Raw genomic sequence first — 23,855 nt, forward strand, 5'->3', positions numbered from 1 at the left:
ATGACTATGATGTCCAAATATAAGGTGAATTTCCAATGCAGGCATGGGGTTATATCCATCGCCCTCTAAAAAGTAGCCAGGGCAGACTGTAATCTTTAATATTGGAAGTGCCTTTCTGGAATGGAAAATGCAGTCTTTTCTCTGGTTTCCTTAGTTAAAGGTATCTGCCAGTAGCCTTTGGTGAGGTCTAAGGTGGTAATATACCTGGCTGTTCCCAACCTTTCTATCAGTTCATTTAGTTGGGGCATCAGATATGCATCAAACTTTGATACCTCATTGAGCTTCCTAAAATCAGGGTTCCACTGAGCTTTGGTACCAACACAATCAGCAATAGATAAATGTATAAATAGCTCTGCGCTCAGGATGACCATAAACAAAAAGTGACCAATAAATTAAAAATATATCAGTGACTGCTACAATTAAAAATATGTGCATATAACCACAGTGCATAATCCATATAAACCCTTAACCACGCATGTCACATGATCAACAAATATATAACCATAAATATGAAATCAATCCTGTAAAAATAAATATATAATGTCCAAATAATTATTAAAAGTGCTAGTGCTAAAATGACACCAGTTTTGAAAAACATAATATAAAATGCCCCAATTGGTGCAAATGTGCTGGTTCTGAAAGGCTAATAACGTGTTCCACTTAACAGTGCTCCTGTGCCCCACATGGAATCACAATCACCCTGTATTAGTGACCACCTATCTCTAGTATGGTCAGCAGCGCTTGTGGGGCAAACCCCTTTGTCATCCACTCCAGCAAACCTTCAAAGCCATGCAGTTTGGGAAGGCAAGTTTTCTCAAAAGAGAAGAGAGGATCCCACAGCGTAAAACCATATAATAAATTTATTAGGTAAATATAACAAGTTACACTCACATAAAACGGTGCCCTATTGACCGGCACCCAGTATATTCAGCTCATGTGTGAAGTAAAAGATGGCCACTATCCACATCTGACGCCGGAACTAAAGATGCGTTCCACCGCCCGGGAACCACGTGACCAACACAATCAGGCTCGACCACTCGTGCTGTGATTCCTCAAGGATATTGAATTCAGGCATTTTCTGAATTGTCTCTGATACTGCTTTCCTGTGTGCCTCAGGAATCCAATAGGGTTTACTCAGACCTTTACATTAGGTTCTATGACAATGCCATGCTCTGTTACCCTGGTAAGGCCTGGCAACCCTGAAAAAAAATTCTCTATTCCTCTATGATGACTCTTTTGCCTGCTGAGTTTGTGGCTTGGACATAGTAATGGCAATAGGAACTAGGTCCACCCCTACAGGAGGTTCTGATTTACCTGCTGTTGGTCTTTCCAGAATTTCAACAGGTTCTTGTAGTAAATTTAGTAAGGCTTTCGCTTCCTAGATTGGTGTACTGTATAATTAATTCACCAGCCTTTTCTACCACCTTAAAAGGCCCCTGCAACCTTGCCAGGAACTTACTCACCACTGTGGGTATAAGCACAGCCACCCAGTCCCCAACCTGAAACTGGTTAAGCTTAGTTGACCAATTGTACACCCCTCCACTGATGGACCACCTGGCACCCAGCCTGGGTGCCTCCACCATACAGTGCCTCCTGCCATTCAAACCCTTCCAGCAGACCTATAGCTCATACCAGACCTTTGCCCCAAGCATCATACACAGAAAAGATGTTGAAGTACAAATGAATGGAACTACTCTATTAAACAGAAATACAGGTTTTTATACACTTCAACAATAGGGGCAGTAATCACATGAACAATAAAAAAAACAAATATTACACATTGGGATGAACATCCCCACAATGGTTAGGTAAGGGGGTAAAGTTGACTAATCACATCTTCAGGAGGATTAGCTAACAGATAGAAACAATAGGTAACTCAATTAACAATAGGAATTCACATGTATGTGGCACACAATGGGGAAATTACACAATGGGAGAAAGATACTTAAGAGCAAACACATAACACAATAATAAACAGATTACACCATGAGGTTATTTTGAGCTGATTATAATCTTTTGCTTTAAGTCTATACCTCAAAAAAAAACAAAAACACAGATCTCAAAGCTGTATCCGGGTCCACCATTTCTCAGAGTCTCATAGCACACATCTCCTAAAGAACAGAGCTCCCTCAAATGCCAGGGCCCATAGTCAAAAGGTTATAATTAAGCATGAGAGTGTGTGAAACGCGTTAACAGGTCCTGTATTCATGTCCTGGTGTTTTGTGTGTCCTATGGATCAATAAATACACACTATATTCATCTATCCTCCAGTGTGCGGCTGACCCTTCTTCCTATCCCATAGTCAATAGGCAAGAGGCTAGCTTGCATTCCCCTCCAAAAGCCCCTGTCCTGGTTGGGTCTGTCACACTTCCCTTGTGCCTTCTGTAAATGCTCCTTTGCCAGAGGAATCACCAGCAACTTTCTCTCTCATTTGGGTAATATGCTCTACCACCATTTTCGTGGAGAATATTCACTTTCGCAGGTTTCTTTAACTAGATCAAGCAACCTATGAGGTCTCTGCCCATACACCAACTCAAACGGAGAAAATCCAGAAGATGCTTGAGGTACATCTCTAATGGCAAATGTGAGCACTGGGATTAAGCAGTCCCAATATTTTCCATCTTTTTGCACCACGCTATTGAACATAGATTTTAGACTCTTATTGAGCCTTTCTACCTGCCAATCCTTCTTCGGATGATAGACAAAGGTATGAAATTGTTTATTCTGGAACAACTTGCGTATGTCTGCCATTTCCTTTGATAAAGATCTCTTTAGGAAACCCAATCCTTGAGAACATGTTAAATAGCTCTCAAGAATTGTCCTAAAGGCTGAGGTATGTTAAGCCATTCAAAACATGTTGGTATTTTTGGCAGACTTTTGGACAGCTAACTAAATATGTTGTCTTCAGGTCTTTTACACTTCAAATTTATTCAATTATATTTGGCTGGAACAAAAGGGATCTACTGTATATATACAGAACAGGTTAAATTCAAGAACATTCCCCATCCTGGGCCTGTCCTGATTTGCCAATACACCTTGGCAGCATTCAAGAGGTCTACGGTAAATGCAATGCAAATACATTGACCTAGTAAACCCTTTTTATTGCTACTGGACACATTTGTATGGGAAATAAAGAATTTACCATGTAGGAGTAGGAAATACAAACTTGCAAATCCCATGCAATGTTTATAAATAGTAGAAACTGTGACCCTGAAAAAAAGTGACAGACCAGGCACTGTATGAACCTAGTGATTGCACAATGCTCTAATCACCTCTTTTATAAACTGGACCTTAACTCCTCCACGGCCTGTTCAACGTCCGTCTACTAAATAATACCAGATATAGTCTTAGATATAACATGATTAAATGTTCATTACTATGAGATATTATGAATCAGCCTGCATCCTGAAACTGCTGAACCCCTATAAGGAGTAAAAGCTCATGGAAAATAAAGCTGTATTTTAAAACAAAGAACTATAGTACCAATGACCTCCTTGTACAGCCTCTTATTTGGGTCTCATTTTAACTAATTTAAAGTGCAAGTAAAGCCAAAATTTAAAATGAATGTGTATCTAAAGCCATTTTTACATCCTTTTAAATGATAGAACTACAGTACTGATGACCTTTCTGAAGAGCCTCTTATATGGGTCTCATTTTTACTAATATAATAAGTATGTGAAGCCAAAAGTTAAAATTAAAGAGTATCTAAAGCCATTTTTACATGCGTACAAATCAGGGGTGAAGATAAAGGGGAGATATGGGGGTCTTAACCTACCCCCCTTCCCTAGAGAATTCATTCACAGCTACTTTTAGAGACTGAAGCCATGCAGCCCAGGCATTCCACTTTATTATGTACACTGGGCTGTGTATGACATGTTCCTTACCAATGCAATCTGTATATTGCTTCTGACCACTGCACTCTGTACTTTGGGCTGTGTATGGCATGATGCTGACAACTGCACTCTGTACCTTTGACAGTATAATACATGCTCCTGACTAATGTACCCTGGACTGTATATGACATGCACCTGACCACTGCACTCAGTACCATAGGCTGTATATGACATGCTCCTGACCACTGCACTCTGTATGCTGAGCTGTATATGACACGCTCCTGACCACTGCACTCTGTATGCTGAGCTGTATATGACACGCTCCTGACCACTGCACTCTGTATGCTGAGCTGTATATGACACGCTCCTGACCACTGCACTCTGTATGCTGAGCTGTATATGACATGCTCCTGACCACTGCACCCTATATGCTGTGCCATAGGTTACCGAAAACACAGTAAATAGACTAACGTTTTAGGCCCTTCCCAATTTCAATGTAATTCTGCCACACCCATATTTAGTTGACAGCGATGCCTATTTGCTTGAGGCTGAACCCCTTACCCCAGGAAAAAAATTGACAGTTCTATTAATAACACAATGCCTAAATTACAGTTTCATTTTGTTTCACGGTTTATTTTTCCAATGGCAATTAAGCCTAGGTGAGAGTTTTGTTTTGTACATAGCATATGTAGCATTAGTAGTTGACAGAAGGGAGATAACAACTGAATGCGGACCGAGTAACAGTTCTAACCAAACTGCCAGCCAGTCCCCAGTAGAGTTTCCCCCTCCTCCTCCTCTGCAGTCACAGGGTGTTAGGACTACCAGTAGAAAATGTTTTTTTCTTACATTTTTGGTCTTTTTTTTGTTAATATAATAAAAAATAAAAACACAGTGATGATTAAATACTACCAAAAGAAAGCTTATGTGTGTGGAAAAAAATATATAGATATCATTTGTGTACAGTGTTGCATGACCACACAATTGCCAGTTAAAGTAGTGCAGTGCTGAATAGCAAAAATGCTCTGGTAATGAAGGGAATAAAACATTCCAGAGGTCAAGTGGTTAATAACCAGTTTGAGGGGTATTAGTTTTGCATTTTGGGGTTGTTATTGTTGTAGAAAAGCACAGTAATTAAGGATTTGTATGAAACCTTTTAGTTAGAAGGGAAATCTCTTAATTTTGTCTTTTCAAACATGAACTTCATTTAAACTTTCCCACAACACATGACTGTCAAATAAACGGTCACAATAAAAGATGTGTGATTTGAAATGAAAACCTGCAGGGACAGCTATTTAAAGCTTTCTCCAGGCTGAGAAAATTCCTACAAACTTTCAGAGTAAAACCTATTTTGTCTGAGGTGATTGTAGCCGTATTAGTGCATTTGCGACAGAAGCAATTGAGTACTGTCCGCGATACTTTTTTTATTTGCACTAACATACAATTTTGAGGACAAGCTTTCAGGGAGTGTCCCCTTCTTCAAGGTCCAAGGTATAGTACTGCTTGGACCTTGAAGAAGGGGACACTCCCCGAACGCTTGTCCTCAAAATTGTATGTTAGTGCAAATAAAAAAAGTATCGCGGACAGTACTCAATTGCTTCTAGAGTAAAATCTAAAAATACATAATCTACCTATTTCAACTGATTACAAAGGAATAAATTCCAACACAAACTCCATGTGTTCAGAAAAGCACATGACATGAGATGCAGGCTGCAAAAGCGTTCAGACCAGCCTCATACGGTGCAGACCGGCATGCAGAAACATGTCCCCCAACAATTACTCACCAAACAGAGCCACAGTAAAGTACTAGAGACTACAGTGTAGTTTACACATTTATTGTCAGTTATTGCAACTTCCAAACAAAAGACATTTTGAATGAAAGTTTTACTTTTTATACTTATTTGCTCTTCCACATTTTTATGATTTTATTTCACATTAAGGATTGCAAGTTCTCCGTCTTTACTGTATATACACTTAGCTTTTTTTCTACATGATCAGAGATGACCCTGATTGCGGCCTGTTCTAAGAAACACCAGGTACAATGTTTTAAAAGCCCATTTCTTTATGTCCTGTGGTTCAATAGAGAAGAGTTTAGCTCCTCTAATGAGAAAAACTGTCTATCACCATCCAGTAATGCCACTGCTCTGTCCACGTTAGGGTCATGTAACTCCAGCTGCGGGTGTTGATCTTGTCACAATCATGCCCACAGGGAGAGGCACGGTTCTCCATTTTGCTCCAAATTACTGCATTGTGGTATTTCTCTTAAACTAATATGCAGTCACCTGAGAGGAGGAGGTGTAGTATTGTGCATATAAGAGCCAGGCACAGGTTCTCCCTGTAGGAAGAGGAATGCAAGCAGCGTATGATGCTGAGTCCCTGCCTAACAATTCTTTGCCAAATAAGGCTTGGCTTGTCCATTGTGGGAAGCGACTTTGTGTAGGGAAAAGAAGCTGTGAGTTTTTGAGAGTAGTCAAGACAAGTGAGGACCGTCTTCGATATAACATCTATCGGACAGAAAGCAAAGGAGAATCTTGCGGCAACAACGAAACCCAATGCAAGACCAGAAATCCCTTTTTTAGCTCATCAGACAACTGCTTAACTCCAGGCATTTATTTGGCAAGTACTTATTTACCTAAACTTCTTTCTGTTATCTGTTTGCTGTGCTGTTGTGCTCTGTATATTTATATATATATATTGGTTACATCTTCTTTCTGTAAATATATCTACTGCACCCTTTTGACATGTTAGTAATAAATCTTACTTTCTAAAAGTGTTGAATTGTTTCTATAGCTCCTGAATGTAACTTACAAGTCCCTGCCGCTGAAGAACGCCACTATGAGTATTTATCCCTCTGTATAACCGGTCTGTAGAGATAGCAGGATACTGACGGTTAACCAATCATCCTAGTGCATTGCTGAGTTTCCTCTTTCTCTATATAAAAAGGAGGTGGTGGCAGTGTGAAGGGTTAATTGCGTAATTAACCTGAACCAGTAACAATCGCATTCAAGCTGCCAGTACGTCGATCGTTGTCCAATTAACTGGAACATCGGTGTGCAGGGTGAAGCTGCGTGTGGCATTGTTACATACGTGACATCGCGGTTTTAGATTGGCTAGTCCTTCGGTCACGAGTTTGGTGAGAAGGGCTGGGGTCTGACACCGCGCCCGTCACAGATCTCACTCTGGGTTTCATTTCCTAGCACCATACTTGTGCAGTAAAGGATACATTCCAAAGGTAAAGTGTTACTAAACCCACAACAGTAAAATCATTCTGTATATGCAGTAAAGCTGCACATGCTCAGTTTGGTGTGTATTTCTAGAGTTTTATTTTTTTACTTGGGAGAGTGCATATGATCAGCACAGGGCCAATAAGCACTGTCCAGACAGATGGTTAGGGGTTATGCAGCCTCATAGGACAATCAAGGGTGAATGAAAACTCCACCTATAAGCTTTAACCAGTGCTCTGCTGGACACTGATAGAAGTCTCAAGACTGCTCTAACTGCTGTTGAGAAAGGGTATTTAGCAGTTTATATTTACTAAAATAACTGCACTTCCTTGGTGCATGTACGTTGGGAGACCAGATATAGTGAATGCAGGGTCCGGGGTTTAATGTCACAGATATGGGTCTGACAGATATGTGTCTCTTCAATGTGTATATGAGGTTTCTCTTGTTTGCATGGCAATTAAAACAAATGAAATCTTCTCCAAAAACTGACCTAACGTCATATTTACTTTTCTGCAAATGTTTTTTTTTCATACAAGAGCATGTATTTTGCCCACTCTGGGTTCTTTATTGGTTCATGCACACTGGTTATTATAAGCAATTTTTATGCCTTGTATTAAGCTTCCAGCGCTTTTCTGAGCCCAGGGAGACACGTGTGGTTTATGTACACTAGGCATGAAAAAATGTCAATAATAGACAGTTTACATGAACCCTTAGCTCCGGTTCACACTGGTGCGCCTTGTCATGCATTTGACAGTTCCAAATCGCATGACAAGTATCACCCTACTGTCAGGAGTCACACCAAACTTGAAAATAGCTCCTGCACTATTTTCAGTGATTTCAGGTACAGCTTGCATACACATTTGTGCTTGAAGACGAACAGATATCAGGCAAGTCACACCTGAAATCGCACTGACCTACGGCTTTAAAATCGTGCTTCTTCAAGTAAAGCAGTGCGATTTCAAAGTTGCATTCACTGTGAACTAGGACTTAAGCCTACGTCACATGATACATGCAGAAAAACTGAAAAAAAAACAAGCAAATTTCACTTGCAGAGACGTGCTTACAACAGTTTTCATGTGTGTTTCAGTGAATTGTATATACCTTGCAGATTTCTGTGCAGAAAAAAATATGCATGTGATACTAGTGTTGTGGCGTGAACAGGGCACATAGAGAACTATTGTTTTCTTTTTGTCCTTGCAGAATGCATGCAGAAAAATGCAATTCTCTGCACCATGGTGTGAACAAGGCCCTAAGGTGATTCTAAAGTCTTGATGTTTTTTACCTTAATGCATTCTATGTATTAAGGTAAGAAACCTTCTGTGCTGCAGGATTCCCCCAGCACCCCCCCAAACACCTTATTTTTACCTGAGTTTGATGCCATCCAGCAATGTGCACAAGGGTAGAGGCTCTCACTGTTTCCCTCCTCACTGGGCAGATTGATAGCAGCATGAGCCATTGGCTCCCATTGCTGTCAATCAAATGAGGAGGGAGCGGGGGACGAGGCTGAGCTGCCCGCTCTGTGTTGGGAGTGAAGCGACTTTCCATGGGTGCAATCACCGGAATGGAGGAGCCTGGAGTGCCAGCAGGGGACCCCAGAAGACTAGAATTAGGGCTGCTCTGTACATGACCATTGTACAGAACATGTAAGTATAACATGTTTACTATTTTAATAAAAAAAAAACGGAAGGTTAAATGTCACTTAAAAAGATAAGTTCACCTTTCTCAACATGCTACATGTAACATGTTGAGCATCCACCACTCCAAGAAAGCCAACCACTTAAAGCGGAGTTCCAATGAAACTATAAAAATATTAAAAAAAATAAAAGTCAGTAGCTACAAAAACTGTAGCTTCTGACTTTTAAAAAAATATCCCCTCAGCTATCAATCGATCCAGTGGTGTCCCCTCCGCAGGCATCTTCAGTGTGGGCACCCGGCTGTGACAAATTGCGGCATCACAGGTGGGTGCCCACTGCGCATGCGCGTGAAGCGCTGCGCTTTCTGAATGGTCCCGTAGTCTTCTGGGACCTGTCACATGTCCCAGAAGACTACAGGGAGGGAGGGGGGAAGGAGAACTTCTGCTTCCGATCGCCTAGGCCAGTGGTCTCCAAACTGCAGCCCAGGGGCCACATGTGGCCCTTCGCTTGCTTCTATAATGCCCTTTGGGCACTATTCCTACCACTGACATCACCAACAGGGCATTATCCCTGTCACTGATACCAACAATACAGCACTATTACTACCAATGACCCCAACAATGGGACACTATTCCTGCCAACGACACCAATGGCAGGGCACTATTCTTCCCAATGACACCAACAATGGGGCACTATTCCTTCCTCTGGTCCCAACAGTGGGGTAATATTCCTCCCACTAATGCCAATGATGGACCATTGTTTACTCCCATTAAAGCCAGGGCATTTTCTACTTTCACTGGCCACAGTCCGGCCTCCTCAAAGTCTTAAGGACACTAAACTGGCCCTTTGTTTAGAAACTTTGGAGTCCCCTGGCCTAGGTCATTGCAGCGGAAGTGGGAGCGAATACCTGTCAATTTCGGGTACCTGCTCCTCCCCCACTCCCCAAAGGTGCCAATCCTTAACGGGGAGTGGGGGACCAGTCCTTAAAGCGGAACTTCCCCTTTTGGGTGGAAGTTCACTAAAAAACGTGCTATTTACCAAATGCATTAAATATTTATATTTTGCAATATTTATAACTTAAATTTAGCAATATTTTAGTGGGTTTTTTGCATTTTTTTTATATACAAAACACTGCAGTCCAGGAAAATAGTTCTGTAAATAAATGAACAGAAATATTACAAAACTGCTAAAAAATTATAGTGTGCTTTTGCTCACAGAACAATCACCCTCTGGTGAAATGCTACAAATTATTTTCATTCCTGAGCTCAGAGGAGAACATTTCCACTCTGATACATTGTATACTTTTAAGTTACTGGCCAGTGCAGAGCTTCCCTCATTGTTATTTTGAACATTGCTAAAATACTGACTGCCTTCTGCCAGGTGATAGATAACAAATCTGGGTGTTCTTTAGGGAATTGACTTTAATGATTTTTTTTTTTTTAATGGTATTTATTCACATTCGATAATTTGCTTGATTGACTCTTTTATTATCTCATGCTATATTTAAAAAAAAATGGGTCACGTGACCTTCATATCACATGCAAAATCCTTTAGACTCCACAGTGAGCTAAGGACCACTTCCCTAATCCCACCTGACATCACTCAAGGCCTGAACCTTGGCACTCGAGCAGCCAATGCTGCATCATATGATGAAGTGAATGAAGTGGGTACCATCACTGGCTCCTGAGGGCAAACCGGGTGGAGGGGAAACGTGGAGAAGGTAAGTATTGGCAGTGGAGGGTTTTATCCTCCTTTATCCTGATTGGATAAAGAACAGGTTCACTTTAAGTACCCATGTTGAAGAATCAATTTATTCAAACTTTTTGTTGCAATATTAAAATGGAACTTCACGCTTTCAATCAACATTGACTATTTTAATCCTTTTGCTGCTATCATTAGTAAATATATAGGAACTTATTTTACTTGTGTTAAACATTTTTTTTAACATTTCTTCAGTTACTTCCTGGTTTCTTACCTATGCAAATTATGTCATAAATCCCAAAAGTCTTCTGGAGAAGAAAAGGGGTTTTCTCAGCAAAATACACCACCCTGCTTGTATACCTGAGCTATGGGCTGATGGATTCCGGTAATTCAATGCTACATGACTCATCTGACCTTACTCAAGATGGCCACGGCCAGAAATGCTAGGGGGTGTTTTTCAAGGTGATTTCTCATTAAAATAAACCAAACATGAAAGGATGGGGGAGTTTGCTTTGAATATTAAAAATGAATTAAATAGCATTTTTGCTTTGTCGTGCTCAGATGCATTGTAGTTCCGCTTTAAAAAACAAACAATCTCAAGCTCTACCCACTATAAAAAAAAAAGCAATGCCAGAGTTTTGTCAGCCTACTGAATGTGGCCGTAAATATCTGGTTGTCCTAGATCATTCTGGTAACTCCTGCTATGGCTCCTATGACTCAGCCAATGGGAAGGAGTAGTATGCATTTTCGTATCTCTGACTCTCTTCTCAGAAACTAAGCTGGAAAATCTCAATGTGCAATCAGTGATTCCAACAATTGGCACTTATCACCATACCTTTGAGTAGCTTTGGAGTAAAACCAAAACTTAGGCAATGCATCTTTAATCAGTGTCCTGAGTTTTAGGAGTTTAGTTTGGATTTCTAATGTGCTTCTCTAGTCTCCACTGCTGATGTTCATCATCTTGATTGAGTGAATTCTAGCTGTTTGACCTTTGAGATAACCCTCAACTCCAATTATAGCCCATTTTTGTTCTAAAGGCCAGCTGGTGGTCCTTCAGGCACTGACCCAACACTTGACCCCCAACTACAGGTATGCTCTCACACTTGACATAATATCTCATCAGCTTGCTTGACATTGGCCATTCTTCATTTCAACTTCTACCACAGCTTAGCCTTTTTTTGATAGACAAAAGAACACATGGTCACCTGGATACAAATGAAGAGAAACCGGTCTAATTGTTGGTTGGAGGAGGGGTCACCAAGCCAGACCAAGCAGCTCTCCCTTGCAAGAATATTGAGGTTAGAAAAGAGAACAATCACCATGAACCTTACCTCTGAATTTTTTGGGTGGATTGGCCAGGTCTCCAGCCTCTGGGTTAACCACACATCTATCATCCACCAACCTACAGATATAAAGAAGAGAAGCATCTTAAATACGATTTGAGTTCTGAACATCAGAGGATCAAATATTAACAAATCAAAAGTTCAAAACTAGCTAAGATTAGCATAATCAACAATGACACATTGCAGGATTGCTAAAAATATATGTAATCCCACAGATACATCTGTCTTTGGCTTGCTCAGGGCTGAACAAGCCAAAGACAGTCAGTGTGCCTAAACAATTAGGGATCTGTTTATAAAGCAGTGATGTGACTGTAACCAAAGTATCTCTGGTGGACAATCAATCGCTACCGTTTAAAACACATGTACCAGGAAAATTCACCTGCATAGAATGTTTGTTGAATGTAAGATTTACTGCTTTATAAGGTCTTGTTCACATGGGTGTATTTGAAACGATTCTAAATGTTCAATTTTTTTTTTAAATAACAAACATGTCATACTTACCTACTGTGTGCAGTGGGTTTGCACAGAGCAGACTGGATCCTCCTCTTCACGGGTCTCCCGCAGGCTCTCCTGGCTCCTCCTGTCTGACGGGTGCCCCCACAGCAAGCAGCTTGCTATGGGGGCACCTGCTGCTCCATGCATCCATTCACACACGGAGCCACGGCTTGGCCCCCCCCATCTCTCTCCTCATTGGATGACTGGCTGTGATTGACAATGGCTCCCGCTTCCTGTCTCAGCCAATGAGGAGGCAGCAGGGGCAGACTGACCATTTGGAAACTCGAGCACTGCCCGAGGGCCCAGGGTCAGTAGGGGGCCCCATGAGATGCCCCTGGTACCTTTTTCATAGGCTTTTTTGAGTTTGGGCAAGGACACAGGGGCCCCATGATCTTCTATTGACCGGGGGCCCCATGAGTTGTCAGTCCGCTCCTGGGAGGCAGAGACCCATGACAGCTGAGGCAGTCATTTACATCGCTGGATCGTGATGGGGCTCAGGTAAGTGATGAGTGGTCTGGGGGCAATGCTGCACTTCAGCCTTTACAACCTCTTCAGGTGCACACCAGCGCAAGGCCAGTGTTTGCCCGCACAGGGATGCACAGTTGTCTGCATGGACACGGCCACTGCTTCCAAACTGATAGCCGTGTGGGTGTGGATCCACAAACGCACACCGTCTGTGTTCGGGACTCACGTCCACTTGTTTGTGCGCTTAATTTCACCCATGTGAATAAGTGAGTAGGGTTGCTTGCATGAGGATGCAAGGGATACCTTTGCATCCCCGTGTGGGAAAACACAGCACCGATACTCTTGTTCCTTCTTCCGCAACCTGAGCTCCTGGCCCCATCTTCCTGCCAAGTGCCCCCCCAGAGCAAGGAGCTTGCTATGGGGAAACCTGAGCAGGCGTGCTCCTGAGCCCCTGCTCTGTGTGTTCATTCACACAGTAGCGCAGATCATCCCTGCACCCAGCTCTTTCCTCACTGGCTCTCTTGCTGTGATTGACAGTAGCGTGAACCAATGACTCCTGCTGCTGTCTCAGCCAATGAGGAGGGAGAGTCCATGAAGAGCCGAGGTTCTTATGCACATTGCAGGATCAAGATGGGGCTCAAGTATGTGTTAGGGGAGCTGGGGCTGCTGTACACGGAAGGTTTTTTACCTTCATGCATAGAATGTATGAAGGTAAAAACCTTGAGCTGTTACAACCACTTTAAGTACATGTGTGTGAACAAGGCCTAAATATGCTTAGTGTTAGCACTTATTTTCTTCCCATCAACCAATGGAAACACCAGTTCTGGTGACCTAGGCGGCCCCCAAGGAATTCCCTTAATTTGCAAGAAATTCCTCTCACTTTCTGTTTGGCTGTGGGACAGGAAGTGAAGGAAAATCTCCAAAATGGGACACAGATGACAAAATAAAAATCTGACAGGGGTTATAACCCTCCCTTGCTGTACCCAACATGAAAAAAAAATGTTTTCCCCATAGTTCTACTTTAAAGACATTTTAGACTTGTTGCCTACTTAAATACAAAATAAAATATATAAGCAGACGTTTTCTGGATGTTCGATGAGCACGGCAAATTAGGACCATACCATATGTATTCGACATCAGTGTATCATCTGCTAGATAGGTTCATGGATCCATCTGCAAGCATAGTTCAGCAATTTATCCCTGGTATTGTTCATTTGTTTTAATATATTTTCATATACCTAAGAGCCAAAGCCCACCATCCAAATACATAGCATGTTCGAAAACTCTTTACTACCTATTATCATTGCGTGAACTTCGGCACAAAAATGCCTTGAAAATAAGCACTGGGTAACTTTTGAATCTACAAAATGTGAAAAGACTGTTCCAGTTACATGGTTTTCATGTGAAGTCACATTTTTTGTCTCTTGCTCAGAATGCGGCCAGAGCACAGCCTTGGCTGGGAAGTGTGTATGTCGCAGATGCTGGGAGTGGCCTGAACGCAGTCAGAGATCTTGTGTGAAGGACGCTGTTGTCCGTGCAGAATTGGCACGTTTTGATGCAGGAAGGAAGGAGGGAGAAAAAACTCATAATTAATTTTGCCTGAATTAAGCCAAGGCTGGAACACAAGTCCCATTGCCTTGACAACTACACTCGCATGTTAAGTATCCGCAAGAGGAAGGAGAGGGATTAAGATGTCCATGGTCCGCACACAGCAACATTATTTACAACCCTTTCTAGGTGCAGATATGGTGGTTTATTTATTTATACCGATGGAAGAAATATTGCTTTCATTTTCTATTTGTCTAAATTGCAAATAAAAAAATGTTCTTTTTCTCTCCAGCTAATCCTTGCAGTTGTCAGTCTCTCCAATGCTGTGTGGCCTGCTTTACCCCAAAGAGGTGACCATATTTTCTGGGCTCAAATGTATTTCTTTTACAGCCCCAAGTCGTGATACGCACCTCAAGTCTGTGTGCTGACAAAGCAGCTTCCTCAACCACTTTTTTAAAGTGGACCTACCAGGGACAGATTTACAACTCATGGGGCCACCGGCCAATAGAGGATCATGGGGCCCCTGTGTCCTTGCCCACACTCAAAGCACACCCAAAAAAACCTATAAAAAAGGTACCAGGGGCATTTCTTGGAGCCCACTACTGACCCCGGGCCCTCGGGCAGTTCCCGAGTGCTCGAATGGTCAGTCCGCCCCTGGGACCTACATCAGATATATTTTATCATGTTATCTATGCATGCCAATTATTATGTCAGTGTAACACTTCCAGACATTTAATACCTCTCACAGAGAACACAGTACTCCCCCTGACCATGGTTTCATCTGCTGTCTTTCTTAAAGGACAGCACCATCTTTGTTCAGACATCATTCAGGGTCACCATCTACTTCCTGGACTGAGATGTCGACTCAGAGGTGACCCAACAATTGAAATCCTGGTGTCTGTGTAGTTCTTGGCTGTGTTCACAAATGTTTGACACAGCTCAGCCTCTCAACCTTTGGTTTGTTACAATGTTACAGTCTGATCTCTGGGGGCGAGGAGCCTGAGGAAATGCTACATCCTGCCTGCAGCAGACTTGTGGCATCATCTCAGCATAGACAAAGTCACTGAGTGTAGCTCTAATGTGGCTTTTGAACAATAAAAGGTAAAAATGATACAGTTGATGTATAATCTGACATGGCAGAAATTTATTTATGTAGACATGCAGGTCCACTTGCCCTCCATTTAAAAAATATCAGCTGCAGCACCTAATTATAGATCTGCACTTACAGCTTTCTCTTAGTCCCCTTCAAAGTCCCACAAATACCTGTCCATCCTGCCAGTGAAAACCAGATAATGCAGCTTCCTGTGATGGTGTGGCAAACCTGCTGCACTGCTCCTGAACTCAGAGCAGAGTTGTCACAATCATGTAGGCTGTGGCTGATTGCATACAGGGGGATGAGAAGTTATGGCAGGCGGCATGGCTATCAGCATTGTCACTGCCAATTGACAAGCCTCAGGTTTGCGAAATCAGCACTGCTTCTGATGCTGAAACCCTCCCACTGTGAGCTGCACTGTCTGGGAGGGGGAGTGAGTGAGACAAAAGTCAATGAGGATTTGGTTCAGTCAGGAAAAAGTAAGGAAGTTTTTGTTGACTTTATGAAAGCGACATTAACCTTTCATTTTTTTGTTTATTTTATTTTAACTTAAAATAACAAACATGGTATACTTACCTGCTCTGTGCAACGTTATTGCACAGAGCAGCCCGGATCCTCCTCTTTGGCGGGTGCCCCCATGGAAACTACAGCTTTCTTTTGGTGGTATTTAATCGCCACTGGGATTTTAATTACACTATAAACAAAAAAAATTGAAAAAAAAGTTTCTATTATAAAATTTTGCAGTCAGGTAATTTTTCTCTTTCACTGATGTGCGTTGATGCGGCTGCACTAATAGGCTGCACTGATGGGCACTAATGAGGTGGCACTGGTGGGCATTAATGAGGCACTGATATGCAGCAATGATGGGCACTGATAGGCGGCACTGATGGGCAGCACTGACTGATAGCACTGACTGGAGGCACTAACAGGCGGCGATGCTGGGCAGCATTGCTGGGCACTGTTGGATGGCACTGATAATCAGGGCACTGGTAGTCAGTGCCCTGATTATCACTGCAGATCTCCTCTGTCACATTTGCCAGTTATCGTAAGTACTTTCCTCACACTGTGACAGCGTGAGGAAAGTGCTGCCAATAACCGGTAACTGTATTTACTTTGTGTTCTGCTGTGTCATTGGACACAGCTGATCATGTGGTAAAAGGCCACTGTGATTGGCCTTTTACCTTGTCATGTGATCAGCTGCGTCTGCAGGACACAGCGATCACTGACAGCACCAGATGCGTGCCGCTGGAAGCAAGCAAGTGGCGTGTCCTGGGAGGATGTCCATGGACTCCCTCCCAGAACTGGACAACTGTGCTGTAGCTGTCTTTTGGCTATAGCGCGGTCAGCAAGCGGTTAATGTATTTCTTGCATTAAGGTAAAAAATGTTTAGGCATTGGTATCCCCCCTCACCAGTTTTACTTACCTGAGCCCTCATTTGATCCAGCACTGTGCCCATCTGCAGCTCTTCTGTCCCCTCAATTTCTGATCTCTCCTGCCGCTGTCAATCAAAGCCAGTAATGAGGGAGCGTCAATAGACACAGACAGTGAGGCTCAAGAGCAAGCCCATATGAGTGCCGCCATAGAAAGTGGCTTTCTATGGGGACACTCGGTAAAGGGGAGGAGCCAAGAGCACCGACAGGGGATCCGAGAAGACAAGGTTCAGGGCCACTCTGTGCAATTGCATTGCACAGAACAGGTGAGTGTAACCTGTTTGTTATTTTTTTTAAAAAGAGCATTTACAATCACTTTAACCAGATGTACCTTTGCTTAGTTCAGGTTGGTGACTTACTAAATAGTAAAGCCAGGAACAGGTTGGCAGCTCTGGAGCTTACACAAAAACAAGTCTACAATGACAGCTCTCATATCAGTGTTCTAAACTTTTTTCTTTCTTCTGCTCTAGCCCATGTCTGCTGAATACAGATCCTAATAGCAGTGCTGGAAGCCACTTTAAACAAACTTTTGGCAGACTGATGACTTTATTGCTCAGTAATGCCAGCTAAAGCCTGCCAGAAGCTTGTTTAAAGTGGCAACCAGTACTCTCATTAAAGGAAACTGTAGTGAAAGAATATACTTCCTTCTTCTGGAAATACTAGTTGCCTGGCTGTCTACATCATTCATATGCTTCAGTACAGCTTCAAGTCTCTGATATGGAGCAAAAACGAAAATCAGCAGCCCTGGCTTCACTCTAACTTTTTAGTTTGCATGCCTGTTTCAGGTCAGGGAAGAAAAGACAGAGACAGACAGGAAATGATTATCCTTAGATGCAGATCTGCTTATAATGACAGACTGTTAATGGTTTCAATATTCACGCAATAATATATGTTTACCAATCAGCTGTAATCAGCAGATCCCGTGCAACATTGGTTCTGGATCATTTGACTTACAGTAAAGCTTTCCAAGTGTATGGAAAGCTTTGGAGTGCATGCAGATGGGAGATTAGCTTCTCCTCCACCAGCAACATGTGTGAACAGCTGTGGCCAGATTTCTATTCTGTAGGTTCTCTGACCAGTCCTGAATGCAGAGAGTTTTGCAGGCCATAGACAGGGTGAAAACCGGCCATTTTTTTTTAAAAACGAAAATTCGGTCGTTCAATCGGCCGACGTTACCACCAACGGTAAAAAAAAAAAACGTCCGATTTTCGTCCCATCTACAGCCAGCAAATATAATAGCTGAGTATTACTTCTGTCCCTGCAGAGAGCTCCGCTATTATATTTGACATTAAAAAGTATAGCGGTTGCAACATTGTATCTATTTGTATCCATTTCGGATACAAATGTTTTTATTCGGATACAAATAGATACAATGTTGCCACCGCTATACTTTTTAATGTAAAATATAATAGCAGACGGGAATTCTTTTTCTTCCTTTCTTTTTCTTCTTCTTTTTCTTGCACGTCACAGCTCATGCGCAGATTTTTTATCTGTAAAAAGATCGGCCGATTTGCCGATCATTGCCGCGAAAATCGTCAGATCGGCAAAATCGGTCGATTTTTTTTTCCCAACCTACTGATGAAAAAAAGTGCCAAAATCCCGAAAAATGGCCGTTCTATTAACCCACTAATGATCCAAAAATCAGCCTGCTTAAGCGTCCAGGGCCGGTGTTTCTGGCTGAATACAAAGTGCCTGCAACTAATTGTCCAGTATAGGACAATATCGGCCCTTCTTTCCCAGTCTGAATGAGGCCTCAGTGTAAGACCTCATGCACACTGGACTATTTGATAACGCTGGTAACGTCAGCTGTGTAAAGTGACGTTAGAAACTTTTTTTTAGCGTTTCTGCATTAGCGTTTAGCGGCGTTTTCCAGAGTTTGTGTTTAATATATGTTTTTTCTGATAAAAAAATAAATAAATTGGGGAAGGGGGGGTGGGGTGGAGGGGGCACGGCAAAAAAAAGTCCAAAAACACCGGTAGTGTTTCACCGCGTTTTGCAGCATTTTTCAGCATTAGAGCGTTCTTACAGCTAAGAAACTCCTCTAGAAACCCACTAGTGCTGGGTTTTATTCCAGCCAAAAAACGTTGATTACAGGCTATGTGTGCATGGACACATAGGAGAACATGCTGGGGAGTTTACTGGCTGTAGAAAAAGACGTCAAAAGCCAAAAACAGCAGCTGTAAAAATGTCAAATGTGCATGAGGACTAAAACAACTTGTACACTTGGCTCTTCCATGAAAACTGATTAGTTTACTGCCAGCATGTGCAGTTCAACATCTTATAATATCACGCATACAGTGTTGCAATAACATTTTATTAACTTTAAACTACAATTCAGTTATGTGTGATGCTCATTGAACAAACAGTCCTTTGCTAGCCTATAGCTACCTTAAAGCATAAACCCAAAAGACAACATTTATTACATTGCAGGTTACCAGTTCTTAGATGCGATGGCTGAATTACTATTCTTTTTTAGGCTTTCTTCTATTTTCATCTGATGATCCAGAACAAGCTCTCTTCCAGATGTATAGGTTTACAGGAATGAGACAAACCATTAAACACTGACGGGGGGGCTTACAATGATCAGCTTTTATTTATTTATGTAACTTTTAACCCAAAAGAAAAAAAAACTGTTTGCTGTAACTGATTATAAAGTGTTAGCTGAAGCTTGGTTTCAATTTGTTAGTATATTTAAATCTGCTAGTACGACTTAAAAAAAAAAATCATACTTACCTAGGTGGATGCAGCATCGTTTCAATGCTGCATCTGTACCCTGCTGGGTGCAGATGCTGATCGCCGAGTCCTCACAGCAGCTCTGAGCAGACAGCGATAACTGTCAGTCACCACTGTCTGTTCTCCCTCCCCACTGTAGTGTTGGGCTTTGGCTGTTCTTCTCCTTTAACACCCCCGCCACCACCAAACTGACAATGTTTCTGTCTTCTGTGCCCCCTGTGCTTATTCATCCAGAGTGTAGGCACTCTAATTCAGAAAGTGTGTTACTGGCCAGATCATTAGGTAAAAACGGGGGGAAAAAAACTAAAAAAAGAAAACTGATGCAGCCACGACCACATCTAATTATTGGTAAGCTGCAGTATAATCCTTTTTTTGTTTTGGATTTAATATCACTTTAAAGATATCTTGTCAGTCTCTTAACGACCACACCAGAAGTTTCCTGCAAGCCAATAGCTATGATACTCACCTCTCTGGCGGCCTGTGCCTCCTACAGTTTCTCTGCTCCAGTGTGGCAGTAGGACTTTTCAGCATTCGACACTTCTGGGAGTGTCAAATGCCTGTGTTCCTCATCACATGCTGTGGTTTTATTCTTCTAACCCCTATATCACTACAGGACTCAAGAGATGGAAGAAAGAGCTACAGCATGCGGCAGGGGACACAGGCATCTTACACTCCCAGAAATGTGGAACACTAAAGAGACTGACAGAGGTTGCAGAGTTGGAACTAAGAAACACGAAGAAATGGACCACTGGAGAGTTGAGTGCAATGGCTCTTGCAGGGAACATCGGGTACCATTTTCATTAGTGACTGTCAGGTTCTTTTGAAAATGTAACTCCACTCAGAGATTGTTCATCATTTTAGTGTGAAAGGGTTTGAACCTCTGTCAGGTTTTTATTGCTGTCTGTGTCCAGGCATCCCATGGATGGCAGTTAAATAATACAAAAAAAAACTCTAAGCCTCCCCCTCTGCATACAAAAGTAGAGGGAAAAAAAATGTTTTGGTTGCAGTTCTGCTGCAACAATCAAGCCCTGTGATTGGTAGAGACATGGACACAGTAGCGACTGAAGTTGCGTGGACTTTGAGGTGTGTGCAGTGGAGTGTGTTGATGTTGTTACACTGTGGCTTGAGGTTTTCTGCTGTTTGTTTAGATAAAAACTCACTCAACAAGGACAGGCTTTGTTTACTTGCTGAGAACTTTTGCAGGTTATGTAACAAGGAGGCAGTGATCTGGGCGTATATCAGGATGACGTCCTGAAAGATCATTTTGTAACACTCATATATGCTCACGTTTTACTTTTGTTTTTTTTTTTGTTTATTTTGTTTTTGTCACATAGTAGAATGTTACTATATCACTGTGTAAAGCATACTGAACCATCTTTATATATTTTTTTAAAGGCCTGAGTCTGTGCAGTCTAAATGCTGTACCTGGGAAGCCCAGCTGCAGCATACAATCTGTGCACTGCTGACCCTGGATATAGGCTACTTTCACCCTGATCCATAGCAAATATGCGGAAAAATGCATATGCATTTCTGCTGAGTTTTTATCATTTGTGGTGCATTTTCTACAGGACATGTGGCTCAAAAATCACACAAAAAATGCAACGCGGGGGCATTTTTTATGTATTTTTGCAGCATTTTCCATTGATTTCACTTTTTTTACTGCACCAAAACTGCAGCAAGCAGGATTTTAAAAAATGCAGCGGACCCACAGCGGTTCAGTGTGAAGAGTTCCGGAAGGATACATGGTCACGTGTTTTTCTTCCACTTTCTTACTGCAAAAGCAGAAAAAAGACAGACCAGTGTGAAAGCAGCCATATTCCGGTGTTAAGGTAAACACAAACACAGCTTATGGGTGAGTATAAGAAACATTTGGGCATTTTACATTTTTTTTTAAATACAAAAAAATTTAAAATACTGCACCTATGCTTCCCAGACAGGGAAAAGACATAGTAAATGGGCTGAGATGTCCATGTGCATGAGGCAGTGCTGACTAACTCCATAGTACCTTATATTGGCACATCCAAATCAGCACTTTCCCCCAAAACAGCTCACTATTTGACACTCGGTTCACACTGGTGCAGGTGGAAGCCGCTGCAGGACCTGCACTTTGTCCCGCAGCTGCAACCACCCGCACACAAAACGCAAGACCCACAGGTGGGTGCCATTATTCTTAATGCCATGCTGCCCGCACTGGAAATAGCACCCGCACTGTGCAGGTGATTTCTGGAAAGGTGCAGGGACCTTCTCTCTGCATTTGGGAGGATCGACAGCCCATTCAAATGAAAATCACACTTGTGTGAACTGAAGCTAAAGAGGTGGTGATGCACTTACAAGTGGCCTTACAAAGTTCCACATATAATATTTATTATATGTAATGCTACAGAAGACTGTCATAGACTAAACACTTAGCCCCCATTCACATTAGTATGCACAGAGATGGAAATCACATTACTTTCCATGGTGCCTGTTCACATCAGTGCAGCACAGTGGCACATTTTTTGCAAAGGTGAAGGTGCTTCTTTTAGTGCAGTGCAGTGCAGCCCATTTTTTGCCCCAAGGACTTCAATGGAAATGCATGGAAAGTGCATGGACATGCATTTTTAGGGCTCATTTACACCAGATGCAGTCAGGTGCATTTTTAAATGCAGCATATACGCTATATTGTTGAAAGTATTGGGCCAGCCCTCCAAATCATTGGATTCAAGTGTTCCAATCACCTCCATGGCCACAGGTGTATACAATCAAGCCCCTAGGCATGCAGACTGCTTCTACAAACATTTGTGAAAGAATGGGTCGCTCTCAGGAGCTCAGTCCATTCAAATGTGGTACCATGATAGGTTGCCACCTGTGCAGGAAGTCCATCCGTTTAATTTCCTTGCTACTAAATATTCCACAATCAACTGTTAGTTGTATTATAAGAAAGTGGAAGCCAATGGGAGCAACAGCAACTCAGTCACGAAACTGACAGAGCGGGGTCAGCGCATGCCGAAGCGCACAGTGTGCAGATGTCACCAACTGCCTGCAGAGTCAATAGCTAAATACCTCCAAACTTCATGTGGCCTTTAGATTAGCACAACAGTGTGTAGAAAGCTTCATGGAATGGATTTCCATGGCTGAGAAGCTGCATCCAAGCCTTACATCACCAAGTGCAATGCAAAGCTTTGGATGCAGCGGTGTAAAGCATGCCGCCACTGGACTCTAGATCAGTGGAGACGTGTTCTCTGGAGTGACTAAGTCCGCTTCTCTGTCCGGCAATCTGATGGATTTGTCTGGGTTTGGCGGTTGCCAAGAGAATGGTACTTGCCTGACTGCACTGCGCCAAGTGTAAAGTTTGGTGGAGGGGGGATTATGGTGTGGGGTCATTTTTCAGGGGTTGGACTTGGCCCCTTAGTTCCAGTGAAGGGAACTCTTAAGATGTTAGCATACCAAGACATTTTGGATAATTTCATGCTCCCAACTTTGTGGGAACAGTTTAGGGACGGCCCCTTCCTGTTCCAACATTACTGCACCAGTGCACAAAGCAAGGTCTATAAAGACATGGATGAGCGAGTTTGGGGTGGAGGAACTTGACTCCTGAACTCAACCCGATAGAACACCTACGGGATGAATTAGAGTGGAGACTACAAGCCAGGCCTTCTCGTCCGACATCAGTGCCTGACCTCACAAATGTGCTTCTGGAAGAATGATCAAACATTCCAACCTAAACCTTGTGGACAGCCTTCCCAGAAGAGTTGAAGCTGTTATAGCTGCAAAGGGTGGACCAACTCAATATTGAACCCTACGGACTAAGACTGGGATGCCATTAAAGTTCATGTGTGTGTAAAGGCAGGCGTCCCAATACTTTTGTCCATGTAGTGTATTCAGTATGGTCGAATATGCAAACTAAATGGGGGAGATTTACTAAACTGGTGCATGGTAGCCAATCAGCTTCTACAGTCAGTTTGTTCAATGACGCTTTGACAATAAAACCTGGAAGCTGAATGGTTTCTATGCAGAGCTGCACCAGATTTTGCACTCTCCAGGTTTAGTAAATAACCCCTAATGTATTCCAGTGAGCCTAGTTTATACCATTACAGTGCAGTGTGCCAAAGTGATGAGTGGGGGGTGTCTAAAATTGTGAAATGTTGGCAATGGCTTCAGTCCCATGAACTCTCAAACACTCAGCTCAAGCTACTGCATCAGGGAAGAGAGAGAGGGCGAGCATGTGCGGGGGCTTAAATACACATAGGCTGAATATCGCCAGAAATCAGCCGGTACAGTGGGAACTGTTTGACTTTCGGCCCATGTGTACAGCTGCCTATCTGACAGAAGCTGATCTCATGACCAGCTTCTGTTGAATGAGCATGCTGGGAAACCAGC

At 42.5% G+C, this 23,855-nt stretch overlaps 1 protein-coding gene across 4 annotated transcripts in view; it reads right to left on the minus strand.

Moving 5' to 3' along the window:
- ITPR2 (inositol 1,4,5-trisphosphate receptor type 2) overlaps positions 1–23,855 on the minus strand; it is a 464,180-nt gene that overhangs the window by 378,375 nt on the left and 61,950 nt on the right. For all 4 annotated transcript variants that reach the window (XM_089671685.1, XM_089671684.1, XM_089671687.1 and 1 more), the window contains exon 2: positions 11,721–11,791. In XM_089671685.1, coding sequence (XP_089527811.1) covers positions 11,721–11,791 — 71 coding nt within the window. The remainder of the gene's footprint in view (positions 1–11,720; positions 11,792–23,855) is intronic.

Source organism: Staurois parvus, unplaced genomic scaffold (assembly GCF_062004578.1).
Source record: "Staurois parvus isolate SC_StPar_1 unplaced genomic scaffold, SC_StPar_1.0 ptg000114l, whole genome shotgun sequence".
Taxonomy (NCBI): domain Eukaryota; kingdom Metazoa; phylum Chordata; class Amphibia; order Anura; family Ranidae; genus Staurois; species Staurois parvus.